The sequence below is a fragment of the Helianthus annuus genome, chromosome 1, assembly GCF_002127325.2.
Source record: "Helianthus annuus cultivar XRQ/B chromosome 1, HanXRQr2.0-SUNRISE, whole genome shotgun sequence".
Classification (NCBI taxonomy): domain Eukaryota; kingdom Viridiplantae; phylum Streptophyta; class Magnoliopsida; order Asterales; family Asteraceae; genus Helianthus; species Helianthus annuus.
Genome location: NC_035433.2, coordinates 141,771,395 through 141,787,912, shown reverse-complemented (window position 1 = coordinate 141,787,912; position 16,518 = coordinate 141,771,395). Strand labels below are relative to the sequence as shown.

The 16,518-nt window shown below is 38.0% G+C and overlaps 1 protein-coding gene, 1 long non-coding RNA gene and 1 other non-coding gene across 3 annotated transcripts; 2 read left to right on the top strand and 1 right to left on the bottom strand.

Annotated features, from left to right (window-relative positions):
* Nucleotides 1–567: 567 nt before the first annotated feature.
* LOC110933223 lies at nucleotides 568–1,171 on the bottom strand. The gene is made up of 2 exons (XM_022176456.2): nucleotides 1,044–1,171; nucleotides 568–919 (listed from the first exon to the last, which is right to left on the bottom strand). Exons 1-2 carry the CDS (start codon nucleotides 1,169–1,171, stop codon nucleotides 568–570), a joined length of 480 nt encoding a protein of 159 aa, XP_022032148.1.
* A 7,323-nt stretch (nucleotides 1,172–8,494) lies between these two features.
* LOC118482941 lies at nucleotides 8,495–8,600 on the top strand. Its single transcript, XR_004869292.1, has one exon. It is a non-coding gene; the product is annotated as a small nucleolar RNA R71 (small nucleolar RNA).
* A 5,751-nt stretch (nucleotides 8,601–14,351) lies between these two features.
* On the top strand, nucleotides 14,352–15,670 carry LOC110882094. Its single transcript, XR_002559990.2, has 2 exons — nucleotides 14,352–15,289; nucleotides 15,389–15,670. It is a non-coding gene; the product is annotated as an uncharacterized LOC110882094 (long non-coding RNA).
* Nucleotides 15,671–16,518: the final 848 nt, after the last annotated feature.

Genomic DNA, 16,518 nt, shown 5'->3' with positions numbered 1-16,518 from the left:
AATTCTAAGCTAAAGTTCCAAGTCGGTTTAAATTCTAAGCTAAAGTTCCAAGTCGGTTTAAATTCTAAGCTAAAGTTCCAAGGCAATTTTGGAAAGCTGATTTTCTTACGATCTCAGATCTATAATATTGCACAATGCTTGGATGTCCCAATCGACTTAAAAGAGCAATTTCCTGCCAATATCAAGAATAAATGTTAAGAGTTTCTAACATAACATCTAAAAGATAGAGATTGATTTTCACAAAACTGTTTTGGCAATTTTTAGAATTAATGGACTGTAACGGTTAGGCTAAATTGCACTTTTGGTTCTTTAGGTTTCGATAAACGCAGTCCTTTAACATAAAAAATTACACTGTATGTCCTTTATGTTTGCAATCATTAACGGGCGGTGTCCTTTCAGCTAAACCCAGTTAACCTTTTTATGCTAAAACCCCTCACGTGTAACTTTGTAAATCTCCTTAACAACAGGGACCATATGTGCAATATTCAAATTCTGTTTTAAATCAAAGTATCAAACTACTAAAATCAGCCATTAATGAAAAACCATACATACATAAGGAAAATTAACTTACTCAGATCTTAAATTCTGATCTCTATTGCTTCTGAAACTGAACTTGCTAGTGAAAACCGCTTGGCGAACATTCCCATTAACCTGAAACACTTTTGGGCTACACTCGGGTTCACCATAAAATTCAAAAACAAATCTTGGGTCACGCTCGATCCCAATACTCAAATGCAAATTCACCATACTTTTCGAACACCGGTCACCAATCCCCACCCACCCGTTTCTCACCACCACACACCCCTGGTAACCACCACCACCCTCAACCGCCTCAGAATCCAAACCCACCATCACAACACCCAAAAGCTTACCCGAACCCATAAACCGGATTACTTTTCCGACCCGAATAAACCTCAATCTTCAGCATGTTAGATGTATCAACCACTTTATCAAACTTCGATTTATTCAAATTAAAGCAAGCTTAAACCTGTTCGATTATTTGATTATGATCACCGTCCGCAACATAACTGATTTATGCAAGCTGTGTGGGGTAGTTCTTGAGTTTAATCTTACAGTACGCCGCCGAAGACAGCGGAGCAACGTCGCCGGCGCCGGTGAACTTTAAACCTAAACTTCTGACGACTATTCTGATGTACGGACACGGATCCATGATGTCCTCTTGACCTTGAATATAATTACACTACTAGTGATTGAAATTTTTGAATAATGTGAGAGGAAGAATTTGAGTAATTTTGAATAATTTGACTAGTTTGATTTAAAACAGAATTTGAATATTGCACATATGGTCCCTGCGGTTAAGGAGTTTTGCAAAGTTACACGTGAGGGGTTTTAACACAAAAAAGTTAACTGGGTTTAGCTGAAAGGACACCGCCCATTAATGATTGCAAACATAAAAGACATAAGTGTAATTTTTAAAGTTAAAGGACATCGCCTATCAAAACATTGAAACACAAAGGACGAAAAGTGCAATTTAGCCTAATGGTTATTTTAACAAACCACAAGGACAAAAAAACATAACTAACTCTTTATTTATTTTAGTTAATCAAGTCAAGAAACCAGAAAACGGACAGGTAACATTGTGTTTAGCAAGTTATCAATAGGGCTCACGTGTTTTGCCATCCCAAAATCAACTAACTTTACACGTCCATTAGGATCAACAGGTATATTTGCTCCTTTTATGTCCCTAAGTAAAGTAGTAAACATAATACACATGATGTCATTTTAATTTATTGTTAGCATATAAAAGAGGAAGATACGGCAAAACTAAACTCACCTATGGACCGGATTTGTAGCATGTAAGTAGGAACGTCCTAATAAGTGTAAATGCGGATAGCAATTTCACCCAGTGGGCCATACTCTTGGAGGATTTTATGAATACAACCACCAGACATATACTCTAAATATATATATAAAGGAGAAAGTTGGATGCATCAATTTTTAAAAACTGATTTTCTTACGGTCTCTAATCCATAATATTGCACAATGCTTGGATGTCGCAAACGACTTAAAAAAGCAATTTCCTGCCAATATCAAGAATCAATGTTAAGAGTTTCTAACATAACATCTAAAAGATAGAGATTGATTTTCACAAAACTGTTTTTGCAATTTTAGAGCTAATGGACTGTAATGGTTATTTTAACAAACCACAAGGACGAAAAACATAACTAACTCTTTATTTATTTCAATTTTAATTTCAATAATAGGGCTATTATGGTCATTTGAAATAAACTAGTAGAATATATGGATGACGTTAGTGAGGGTGGACTGTAATAGCTATGAAAGTGAAACCACATGGACTGTTTTGGCAATTTTTAAACTAATAGACTGAAATAGTGATTTTTGACAAACCATAGGGACGAAAAACGTAAATAACTCTTGTTTTTTAACCTTCTATTCACAAGCGGTTTCATAATATGACATGTATCTTTTCTTTATCATCTCTTATTAACAGATGATGTTGAAGCTTTACGGCCAGTTGAATTGAGATTTTGAGAGGTTGAACCGGATTTTGTTTAAAAAATTCTTATTTTAACCTATTTATTTTTATAATGATTAGGATATCATCCGATTCTTGCATCCAGTCGGACCGGTCAATGAACCATTAAGGAGACCGGTTCGACATCCGGTCCGGTTATGAAAATATGGCTATATAAAATCAGTTTGTTATACGAGAATGTTGCAATACCAAAAAAAAAACTAAAATTAGTTACTTAATTCTAGAGATTTCTAAAATCAAATAGTGTTAAAAGTACGTTTATGCCCTCGACAATACTTTTCATTAACCGTTCACTGGCTTTATATAGCTAACATAACGACTAATAACAAACTAACTACCAATTAACACTAAACCCCCTATCCCCCTCCCCCAACTAATATCAATTGTACTATGAATCATGATATCTTTACAATCAAGTCCCTATATCTTTCAAACTATTACAATTAGCCCTTAGACTTATTACAACATACCAATACTCCATTCCTAAATATTTTTTACCTCAAAAATCAAAATTAGGAAATCTAATATGCAAATCTTCAAGATTCTCCCAAGTAGCCTTAGTTATTGGTGAACTGTGCCACTGAACCAATACTTCTACTAAAGCTCTATGCCCCCTCATAACCATCTTCCTATTTAACACATGTAATGGTTGAAACAAAAAACGGGGACCTTTGGTAATGGAGTAGATGGAATAGTGTTGCCATGAGCTTTCTTTAAAAGAGATACATGGAAAATTAGGGGTATCTGGGAATCATTTGGTAAATCCGACTTATAAACTACTGATTCCACCTTTTAAATTACTAGAAATGGACCAAAAAACTTAGGTCCCAATTATTAAAATATGAAGATATTAATGTTGTCTGCTCATATGGATGAAGCTTCACATACACACTGTCACCAACCGGAAATTCTCTTTCACTTCTATGCTGATCAGCCAACTATTTCATTCTATTATGAGCTATTAACAATGAATGCCTTAGTAACTGAAACTGAATGGTCTCCTCTCTATCACACATTAGTTCATCAACTATAGTTGTCCTTGTATCCTTGGGAATGTAAGGGGCAAATAAAGGTGGATCATATCCATATAGAGCGTGGAATGGTGTAATATCCAATGAAGTATGAAAGTTTGTATTATACCAAAACTCTGTTAGAGGTAACCATTTGACCCATATAGCAGGCTTATCCATCACAATACAATGAAGATAAGATTCAAGGCTCCTGTTGACTACCTTAGTCTACCCATCTGTTTGAGGACAGTGAGTAATAGATCAGGACAATTGAATACCCTACAAGCTAGTGAATTCTTTCCAAAACTGGCTTATAAAATTGGGATCTATGTCAGAGATTATGGTCTCAAGCCACCCATGGAGTTTGAAAACCAGATCCAAAAAAACTTGTGCTGTAGAAAAAGGATGAGCTAAAGCCATGAAATGATTGTACTTTATTAATCTATCCACAACTACAAAAATGTAATCTTTGCCCTGTGACTTAGGTAGTCCTCCACTAAAATACATGGAGATGTCATAGAAAATGTGATTAGGCACTACTGAAAATGTGATTAGGAACTAATAAGGGATGTAAAAGACCATGTGAAGCAACAGTTTCATACTTTGCCTTTTGACACACTGTGCACTTTCTAGTTGCAAAATGAAAATGTTGGTTGTAAACAAATTAAAGACAAATGACCATCGTTAGTTTCTGGTTTGCTTTGACATTTATGCTATCATTCCACTAGAAAGAACTACATAGACATAGTTCATGTGTTGCTTTGATTGGTTGTGAATATATAGAATCACCGAGGTAACCCTTTACCCAAAAACTACAGTGATGAAAGGTAACTAAGTACTCAGATTCCTAGAGCGTGAGGTTGTTACCCGATGATCAATCAACCCTTACCCAAGCCTAACTATACCCATGATATCTCGATTGCCAACGGCACCAAGAACGTATGGTTTCTAATTAGTTTAACATAAGAATCAACAATTTACTAACAATCAATCACACATCATAACAAGCAATTCAATAAAGATAAAGATTGTTATTTTAGAAATAAGGGATTAAACATAAAGTCTCATGCAAACCTTCAACCAAAGATAGTCACAAAGTATTTAGCCACTCATGGCTTGAAACATCATCATCCAACAAGTCTTAATCTTCAAACCAATGAAAAACATGAACCAAAAGATTAAAGATAGTCTTCAAGCTCCAAAAGTGCACCAAACAATCGTCTCCCAAGTGTGTGTAACCGATTAGGAATGATAAGTACTCAAAAGACATCATAAAATACCAATAAATGGGGCAGTTACAACTTTTACGCAGGTCAAAGCCGTAACCTACGGCTCCTGCCGTAGGCTACGGGGTCAATAAAACTCTTACGGTGAGCCAGAACTGAGCTACGGTGGACCAAAAGACCCAGTGAGGGCCGTAACCTACGGCCGAGCCGTAGGCTACGGCGGCGCCAGGTTTCGTTTTCTTGTTTTCTTCATAACTTTCTCGTTTCAACTCCGTTTTCTTCACCGTTTTCGCCCACGTTCTCGTAATTTCATCCTCTATCATGTGCTATTCTTAGTTCTTCAATTCCAAAATTTTATTTTTTCATTGATGCTCCAAATCCCTTCCCTTTTAAGCTCCATTTGCATCTGCACGTCCAAACAACTAGTAGTTACCAAGTTCAAACAATTAAACATGTAAAGCATGGGATTTTAATCTTTTTAAGGCACTTAAGGGTTGTCCTACGGACCACCCGTCACATCCCCACACTTACCCGTTGCTTGTCCCTATTGAAGTCTATGGGGTTCCACTCTAAAACCAATTGGTGATAGAGGGAGTAACCCAAGATCTTATTAATACAACCGGAAGGTCTTATTCTTTCGATGTGGGATAGGGCTCCTCCAATACCCTCCCGCACGTGTAACCCGGTCTATCAAGAGGTGTACATGTGGCCTTAACCGGAGCTGACATAGAGCCGTGGCTCTGATACCATATTGAAGTCTATGGGGTTCCACTCTAAAACCAATTGGTGATAGAGGGAGTAACCCAAGATCTTATTAATACAACCGGAAGGTCTTATTCTTTCGATGTGGGATAGGGCTCCTCCAATAGTCCCAAGCAACCCATTCAAAAACCATTTCAAAACCACAAGCGATCAACATGCAAACCAAGCTAAAATGTATCGTCCTTTTACTAACTTTTTTATCATACCACAAGACACACCCCTCACAACAACTCTCGGTGACAAGAAATATTAGCACATTATGCTAAAACACTCAATGCACGTGTGTGATTGTGCGACAATAAGCTTGTATACAAATCAAATCTCCTCCTATCAAATATTTAGCATGCTTATGAATCAAAAGGACATTCGGGTTGTAACGGGGTTTTGTGTAAAGGCAGGAAATAGTGGGAGTGTGAAAGTAGCTCATTGATTCGACCCGATTTTTATTTCTACTACTAAACAAAGCAAACACCAACTATATACACAGCTTCATCAACATTTTCAACTACTATTGCAACTAAATCCTTCTTTTTGTATTTTTCTCATATTTTTTTCTTTTTTTTCTTTCTTCTTCTTTTTTTAAGCATAGAACTCAACAATATATACAAGAACATCAACAATCACAAACTAAATTCCTAAACCGGGTCATCTCAATAGGTAAAGTTTTTATAAGAAGTAGGTTTGGGTCACAACCGAATAGTATAAGGCTCGAACATGGCTTTCTAAAGACCAAACCCCCACCCCTCACAATACCAAGCTCATATATGTAACGTATGAGGTCCAACCCCCAATTCCCACACTATCACACATCTAGACGAGGCTACCTAAAAGTCCCCTATCATTTTCACAAGCATGCTAATCCTAGGCTTCAACAAGAATTCGTACACAAGTTCTATTAACACAATACACACACCGCCACTCAAAACAAGGAAAGCATCTTTAATAATCATATGTGGCTCAAAAACTCACCAAGAAATGACTATAAAGGAGAGTCGGTGTGTCATGCGGAACAATGTCAAGTGTTCAAATTCCAACAACTTTTTGCTTGGTTTCACAAATTTTTCAAAAATTCTCAAAATTTTCCCCTCATCCCCACACTTGGGATACATTGTCCCAATGTATGGTTTTGAAGGGAAGATCGCTTTCAACAAAAACACCAACATTTGCTTATACTCTCAAACCCCAAATTTCTTTTTGTATTTTTTTTACTTTTTTTAAACAAAAGCAAACAAACTAACTACCAATATTTCAAAGCTAAAGAACATATCAAGACTAAGGAAAGAGTACATGACCTGGTGAAGTTTGACACAACAGATGTTGTAGATAATCCGAATTTCTATCACCACCTTCACACAAACATCCGTACATCCTCCCCACACTTGAATGTTGTCATGGCCCTGAAACATAGAAAAATAACGAAATAGCAAGATCAGTGTAAAACCCCGGGTTGCTTCCCGAGCAGCGCTAAGTTTTCAGGTCTTCAGCCAGACCGTGCCACCCTCGTTTATGGTGGCTCAAAGAAACGGTTCCTGCCACTTCCATCACTAATCGTGCCATTGCATAAAATGCATCCGTCCCGCTTAGATTCGGTGGGTAATCGAATACACTCCTACTTGATCTCGTATGCGTTTCTTCACAATTCGGTGGGTGATTTATTTTCATTCTTTGACACACATTTTTCATACAATCACTAGACTCTCTACCCTTCTCTTCAATAGGTTCATAACTAATCTCCCTAGTATGAACATCAAAGTATAACTTACGGTTCTTTTCGGTCATAATAATGATCCCGTCTCTACAGTTGATTTGAGCACTTGCCGTATAAAGAAACTGTCGACCTAAAATTACCCTTTGTTGTGATGCCGTTTTGGTAGAAACATAATCTAAAACCAGAAAATCCACTGGATAGTCGAATTCTCCCAACCGAATCATAACATTCTTAACCATTCCCCGTGGACGCCTCCAACTTTCATCCGCCAAACTCACCATGGTGTCTATATCTTCAAGCGAACCAAAGTCGTACATATCGTATAGATCGCCTGGTAGCACACTCATACTCGCCCCGTAGTCCAACAATGCTTGAGGAATTTTTAATTTTCCCACTTGAATAGGCACAAGTGGTGCTCCATGCTCTTTGTCTGTTTCAACCTCGGCATCCCTTCCTATACCTGCACTCACTTGACAAGAAGATGTTAAAAATGTTTCATTGAATTCACTATTAGGAACGGTACTTACCATATTGATATTAACACTTTTAATGTTTTTTGGGATTTGTCACCGTGTCACTTTGTGGTTGGCCTTTTGCTTTCTTCAATATTGCCACATCGCTCGCAAGTTGACTCATTTGGGTAGTCAACGACTGAATTGCTTTATCACGGATTTCGTCTTTTTGAATGCGAGCGTCATCAAGCTGATTCCTTCGTTGCATCTCAATTTGCATCGCCTTCAACATCTCCATTACTTCGTTTCCACCCGAAAAGCTTTGACCCGTTTGATATTGCCTTTGAAATCCTTGGTTTCCTTGGAAGTTCGGGTTGGCTTGATTTGACGAATTCCCGTATCTAAAGTTCGGGTGATTTCGTAAACCAGGGTGGTAAGTATTGGAATTCATGTTGTAATTTCTACCACCCCCGCCTTGCCCTTGCAATGCATTCACCTCCTCATATTGCCCTTCCACTCCATGACAATTTTCAGCCGCATGCCCTATCTCATTACAAAGCACACAAACATTATAAATTTGATTAGAAGTTTGAACATTACCATCGTCTACCGCGTGCACTTGAGTTCGGGTAATGGCCGGTCGTGCTCTCCTTGATGCTTGAGCTTTTCTTTTTGATGTGACCGCCTTTTGTTCCAAGAATTCCCAATCGTCATGCTTATAATTCGTGCCAAAAGTGCCATTCGTGATAGACATTAAGTCACGAGCATCTTCGGCACATAACCCCTCATGAAAGGCATTCATCAACTCCCATAGCTCTATCCCATGATGAGGGCAATTCTTTATCATCATGTTAAACCGTTCAAATGCCTCATGGAACATCTCACCTTGTAGTTGTTGGAAACTTATCAACCCTTTTCTAGCATCATTTGTCTTTTGGGCGGTATAAAATTCATCCAAAAAGATTTGTTGCATTTCCGCCCATGTATAGATAGATGCTGAAGGTAGGGTGTAAAACCATTTTTTCGCCTTATCTTCCAAAGAGAATTGAAATAATACCAATTTGACATCATCAGCCGAAAATCCTTGACTCCCAAGAGTGTTGCAAATCGAATCATAAGCCTCCAAATGAAAATAAGGCTCTTCCGTTGCTAGACCTTTATACTTTGGCAAACTTCGTAACGAATTGGTTCGAACTTCGAACGTCCTCCCTTGGTCATTGTGAGGAATAACTACCGGTGAAGGATTATGAGTAATCACCGGTCTAAAATGTGCTTCAATACCTCTAGCATGTTCTTGAAGATGTCTTCTTGGCACACCCAAACGAACTCTTGGACGTATTGGACCCATTGGTCTTTGAACTTGCATGCGTGGAGGCCCAAATTGTTGTGGAGGTGGTTGAAATTGATGTTGGATTGGTGGTTGTTGAATTGGCCTTTGGAATTGATGTTGTGCATTTTGTGGACGAACTTGTTGCAAGGGCATAAGATGTTGCAATTGTGACCCTTGTGACCGAACATGTTGTACCCCAACCGGTAACCTACCTATGTCTTGAATTCTTTGCAATGGTTGATTTTGTTGAACCACTCCTCATTGAGGTCCTAAATTACCTCCATCACCCTCATAATAAAATCCATCTTCGTCATATCCCCCATACTCTTCTTCATACCCCTCATCGTATCCATCTCCTCATATACCCGAAGATTGTCCAAATGGAAAAGATGAATATTGATAACCCGGTTGGTTCGGTGGTCGATATGTAGAAGTAGCATGAACTACAGTTGAATTTGGTGGTATTGAATAGGTGGAAGATGATTGACCCGTATGTGGGAAGAAATGGGAAAATGGTGGAATTGTAGTAGATAGGCTAAAGGTAAGTGTAGGTTCAACTTGGGTAGTAAAAGGTAGTGTAGTGTTGGTTGGTATAACATCATGCGGTGGAGTAAGGTCGGTAGTGGTGTTAGGCATGGTGGTATTTGGTGAAGGTCGTGTTGATGATGGTATGAAAGGTGGTGTAAGCTCACCCGTAGTGGGTGGTGGCGGTGGTGGATCCATGTATCTAAGTGGTGTAATTGGTGTAGTTGGTGTTGTTGGTGAACCGTTGATTCTGTTTTCCCTTAACAAAATTCTGTTTACTCTCAAAGTTCGTTCAATCTCTGGATCAAATGCCAATGGTGACAGCTTGTGAGAGCTTCTAGTACGCATGCACCTGTAAATACCCGCACACTAACGCACCTAGCGTAAACCAGAAAAATAACAAACCTAAAAAGATCAAAAATAACACACGTTGCGCACTACTCCCCGGCAACGGCGCCAAAGTTTGACGTGATGTCGTGGTCACAATCAAATTTAATCCAATTACTACTAAATAGATAGTGGCAAGTGGGTATCGAACACAGGGAGTTTGTGGAATATGTGTTATTCAAAGGTTTATCTAAGTTAACTAGAATTAAACTAATTGCAATAAAAATAAATTCAAGAGTTGGATTGATTGATTTGATTTGTAAAACTAAGATTACTATTCTAATTGCAAAATGAAAATGTTGGTTGTAAACAAATTAAAGACAAATGACCATCCTTAGTTTCCAGTTTGCTTTGATATTTATGCTATCATTCCACTAGAAAGAACTACATAGACATAGTTCATGTGTGATTAATTGTAGTGATGAAAGGGAACTAAGTACTCAGATTCCTAGAACGTGAGGTTGTGAGGTTGTTACCCAATGATCAATCAACCCTTACCCAAGCCTAACTATACCCATGATATCTCGATTGGCAACGGCACCAAGAACGTATGGTTTCTAATTAGTTTAACATAAGAATCAACAATTTACTAACAATCAATCACACACCATAACAAGCAATTCAAGAAAGATAAAGATTGTTATTCTAGAAATAAGGGATTAAACATAAAGTCTCATGCAAACCTTCAACCAAAGATAGTCACAAAGTATTTAGCCACTCATGGCTTGAAACATCATCATCCAACAAGTCTTAATCTTCAAACCAATGAAAAACATGAACCAAAAGATTAAAGATAGTCTTCAAGCTCCAAAAGTGCACCAGAAATCGTCTCCCAAGTGTGTGTAACCGATTAGGAATGATAAGTACTCAAAAGACATCATAAAATACCAATAAATGGGGCAGTTACAACTTTTACGCAGGTCAAAGCCGTAACCTACGGCTCCTGCCGTAGGCTACGGGGTCAATAAAACTCTTACGGTGAGCCAGAACTGAGCTACGGTGGACCAAAAGACCCAGTGAGGGCCGTAACCTACGGCCGAGCCGTAGGCTACGGCGGCGCCAGGTTTCGTTTTCTTGTTTTCTTCATAACTTTCTCGTTTCAACTCCGTTTTCTTCGCCGTTTTCGCCCACGTTCTCGTAATTTCATCCTCTATCATGTGCTATTATTAGTTCTTCAATTCCAAAATTTTATTTTTCATTGATGCTCCAAATTCCTTCCCTTTTAAGCTCCATTTGCACCTGCACGTCCAAACAACTAGTAGTTACCAAGTTCAAACAATTAAACATGTAAAGCATGGGATTTTAATCTTTTTAAGGCACTTAAGGGTTGTCCTACGGACCACCCATCAAAAACCAGATCCAAAAAAGCTTGTGCTGTAGAAAAAGGATGATCTAAAGCCATGAAATGATTGTACTTTGTTAATCTATCCACAACTACAAAAATGTAATCTTTGCCCAGTGACTTAGGTAGTCCTCCACTAAAATACATGGAGATATCATAGAAAATGTGATTAGGCACTACTGAAAATGTGATTAGGAACTAATAAGGGATTTAAAAGACCATGTGAAGCAACAGTTTCATACTTTGCCTTTTGACACACTGTGCACTTTCTAGTGATGTTTCTAACTTGCTTATGCATACTCTTCCAATAAAAAGAGTTAATTATTGTTTTCGTCCTTGTGGTTTGTCAAAAATCACTATTTCTGTCCATTAGTTTAAAAATTGCGATTGTAGTCCCTGTGGTTTCACTTTCATAACCATTTCAGCTCCTGTGGTTTCACTTTCGTAAGCATTTCAATCCATTTATTCTGTAAGTACAGGGACTGAAATGGTTACGAAAGTGAAACCACGGGGACTGAAATCGCAATTTTTAAACTAATGGACTGAAATAGTGATTTTTGACAAAGGGACGAAAACAGTAATTAACTCCAATAAAAATAAGACCTTATTCTTTGAGTAGACGCATGCACACCAGAATAACCACAGATAGCACGACTATGACATAAAGAAATGATATCATTCTGAAGTTGTTCATTATGACCCACAACCACCTTATTCTTTCTAAACAAGACCTGCCCATTCCATGTGTACTTAGGGTGTAAGTTCCCTGCTTTTACAATCTTGCAGAAATGCATGTAGCTTAGAATCAGTGTCCCGTGACTCTTGAACTCTCTTCCAAATATTGTCATCAAATGTGCTCAAGGAAATGGTCATTAAAGAAGGAGATTGTACTCTTGACAAAGCATCAGCTACCCAATTTTCATCGCCTTGTTTGTAAATTATTTCAAATTCATATCCCATTGGTCTAGAAAGGTGTTTCAAACTTTCTGATGAGTCCTAGTCCTGATTATAAAAAGGTCCATTGACAAGTAGTGGTGCTAATATTTTACTGCAAAAATGATGGCCAGCGGTTCCTTTTCATACACAGATGAAGCTTGTTGTCTAGCGGATAAGGCTTTGCTAATGAATGCTATAGAATGGCCCTCTTGCATCAATACTGAACTAATTCCCTTCCCAGATGTTTCTATGATGAGGGTCTTCGTAAAGTTAGGCAAAGCCAACACTGGAGGAGCACACAACAATTCTTTCAAGTGAATAAAAGTTTGGCCAGCTATTGCATTCCAAATAAAAGCATTTTTTCTAGCAAACCAATCAAAGGTTTTGCCATTATCCCATAGGACTTAATGAATCTCCTGTAGTAACCAATCAATCCCAAAAAACCTCTTAACTGTTTTACGTTAGCAGTTAGCAGGAGTAGGCCACTCTCTAATAGCCTCTATCTTTTTAGGATCAATGGATACCCTTTTGTTGGAAATAATATGGCCAAGACATTCTACTATAAATAAGCGTTGTTTCCTTAAAACTGACAACGCTTGTTTAAAATGTACTAAATGTAAGTCCCATGAGTTTTTGTATACCAAAATATCATCAAAACACCAAAACAAACTTTCTTATAACTCTTTAAAGGTAAAGTTCATTAGGGACTAAAAAGTTGTAGTGGCATTAGTGAGGCCAAAGGGCATGATCACAAATTCAACTAACCCCTCATGTGTTCTAAATGCACTTTTTTTATAGAGTAAACTTCCGTTTTGCTCCCTGTGGTTTGGTCATTTTAACGGTTTTGCCCCAAACCTTTAAAAATAGCCATTTTACTCCCTGATCTATGAAGCTTATATCTATTTCACTCCCCGCCTCTAACGTCATCCAAATCAACTGTTAAATCCTGGTCACATGCCCCTCACATGAGGGGCATTTTAGTCTTTTCCCATCCTCTATTATTTTATTATTAATTATATGTATATAACAAAAGCAATTATCCCCTTCCATTCCATCCCTGTATCTCTCCTTGTACTGTAACAACCTACAACCTACACCCACACCATCAGACATCATCCAACCCACCGAACAACAACCACCACCCCCTTCCACCATCTCCACCCGACAACTACCACCACCACCCTCCACCATTTCCACTGACAACCACTACCATCACGCTGTATCAGCCCCACCCGAGAACCACCTTGAAACAGCCCCACCCGACCAACACCTCCCCCTGACCGCCACTATCTTGCACCGCCCTCACACGCTCCGGCGGCCTCCTTAACTGCTCGAAAGTCCTTTAAATGCAGATCTAAAACCAGATTTCAACAGACTCCACCGTCACCACCGTTCCGTGTTCCTCTCTCTGTCTCTCATATTTCTCTCATTCGGTCCCTCTCTCTTTCTGTATACATATTTTGTTGGTATTTTTCTGAATTAAACAAAGAATGAGAGAGAAATAGGAGTTTGAAATATGGGGGTTTTGAAATTTGGGGGTTTTGATGATACGAGTTAGGGTTTGATTCTAGGGTTTGTTTTAAAAGGTGAAACCTTTTGATGAAAAGGTGGTTGACTTGGAGAGAGAAGGAGAAAGAGAGCAGGTGTAGTGGGTGGTGATGGTGATGGCGGCAGATGTAGGTGGGGTGGCGATGATGATTCCGGTTTTGGGGCTAGGGAAGTGATTCTTGGCGGTGGTGATGATTGACGGTGGCAGAAGAAGAGTTGGCGGTGGCGATGATTGCCACGAGGCACTTGCCGGAGAAGATGGTGAATATAGTATACAGATGATAAAGTGGATGAAGAAGATGGTGAATCACATATGATAATTATGTTAATAAATATTCTCTTTTATTTTTATTTTTCTTATAAATAAAAAAAGATGTTAAAATTATGGAAAAGACTAAAATGTCCCTCATGTGAGAGGCATGTGACCAGGATTTAACAGTTGATTTGGATGGCGTTAGGGACGAGGAGTGAAATAGAGAGAAGCTTCATAGATCAGGGAGTAAAATGGCTATTTTTAAAGGTTTGGGGCAAAACCGTTAAAGTGACCAAACCACAGGGAGCAAAACGGAAGTTTACTCTTTTTTATATCTTCATCATGCATCCTATTTTCATGATAACCTGATCTTAGATGAAACTTAGAGAAAACCATTGCATTACCTAATTCTTCAAACAACTCTTCAACTAAGGGAATTGGGTAAGTGTTTTTAATCGTTGCCTCCTTTAGTTATCTGTAATTAATACAAAAGCTCCATGATTCATCTTTTTTAAGTACCACCGGTGGCAGTGGCGGAGCTTGGCCAAAAGTTTCGAGGGGGCGTAAAGTGATGGGACCCAAATTATTTTTTCCTATCGTTATGTTTTAGGTCGGGTCGGCTATCGATTCGGGCCAGGTCAAATAATAATAGTTCCAAATAAAACTAAAAAAATTCATTCATTCAAAGGACCCGTTCTTACACATAAAAACTTGCGATTAGGTTTATTGTGTGGTGGGTAATCTAGGGTTAAACAAATAAGAGTTAAAATATATTTACAAAACTACACATCACTTATATACAAAGTGGTAACAAACTTTACTTTAATTTATATATTGTATAAATATTTAGGAAAAATAATTGGGGGGAGGCGATCCTATATTATTTTTAAAATTTCCGGACGAAAAATCGTAACCTATATATACACTTCTAACCGAAACATTGGGGTGGGCGGGTGCACCGCCGAACACCAACTAACCTTCGCCCTGACCGGTGCAACAAAGGGACTCGAACTACCCCTTGGCCCTTACCACCTCTGTATCTATCAATTCCTTAGCCAATTGTTCAATCACATTCTTCTGAGTTGACTAATACCTATAAGGTTCAAATTCACTAATTCATCCTTAATATTCTTAAAGCCCGATATCTTTACAATCAAGTCCATGTATATTTCAGACTATTACAATTAGCCCTAAGACTTATTACAACATATTACAACATTACCAAGTAGCCGTCGACCAAGGTTGCTTTTATCCTTCTCATTCATCTCACCATGCCGCCGGAAGTTAACAAGGTAAATGTTCTTCCTATGAAAGATCTATTATTGAAGTATGGTTTACCGGTGTTTTCTAATCATATTTGATTTGTTAATGATGGGGTACTTTCTCTACAGAACATGTTAAGAAGTCTATATCGAATGTTCACAAGTCTATAGCGTGACGGTTGCTTGTTGTTCGTCAGACTTTAATCGTGGAAGGACGAAATTTCTGGATCATTTAAACAGAATCATAGTTATTTGTCGAAGGAGCCTGTGTAGGTCGTCAAAGAAATTGCTAATTGTATGGCTCAAGTTAATTAGCATACATTTAAATATGAACGGTTTGAAAGCTCATATATACTTTGTGCCAATACTAGTTTATGCTGCTCCGCCCGTGTTGCGGAGCGCTAAACCGAATATTTCTCAGTTTCATACTTTGCACACATGTGTTTCGGTTACTTGTACATAATACTGATAACATGATCTCAATAAAAGTTACATCGAGACAACCAATCAAAACAAAACATTACCACAATTTTGCATAATACTAAAACGATGGCAAGGCTGTAATTTTTAATTGTGGGCAAAATTGTAATTTGTCATGATCAATGAGTTGCCTAGCATGAAAGAAAATTACATCGAGTCAATCAATTAAAAAAACACTACCATAATTTTGCCAATAAAAAAAAACCTAAAACGATGGCAAGACTGTAAATTTGAACTGAGAGTAAAATTTTAGTTTGTCGGGGCCAATGAGAAGGTGTCGGGGGACTAAATACGTATATTAGCAAAGTTGAAGGTCTAAAAGTAGAATATAAAAAGTCACAACCATCGAAGGGGTCAGACAAGCTACCTGACACTATTCCCCCCTCATAGTAATTGTAGTATATATAAATATAAATATAAATATAAATATAAATATAAATATAAATTTGGTGGGGTCTATGGATCGGGTTATGGCGTCTCATTTTAGTGGGATGTTGTTCCCACTTCTTAAGGAAGTTGGTGAACTAGGGCTTTGAGTAATTAGTTGACTACGTATGTGATTGTTGATGTTAATTATGTTATGCAATATTAAGAAAATTTGAGGTAATTATACTTTGAGTTTTCAACAAAGTAATCATTCATTAGAACTTCATTTGCTGCTACCCAATCATGACACACATTTTTTTAGAACTTCATTTGCTGCTACCCAATCATGACACACATTTTTTTAGAACTTCATTTGCCGCTACCCGATCATGACACATTTTTTTAGAACTTCA

What these genes read in the sequence shown, in the direction of transcription:
- LOC110933223 (XM_022176456.2), bottom strand. Translation starts at nt 1,171, where the DNA reads ATGGATCCGTGTCCGTACATCAGAATAGTCGTCAGAAGTTTAGGTTTA. An exon ending in CTCAAGAACTACCCCACACA is followed by an intron (nt 920 to 1,043) that starts GCTTGCATAAAT and finishes AACATGCTGAAG; the next exon opens with ATTGAGGTTTATTCGGGTCG.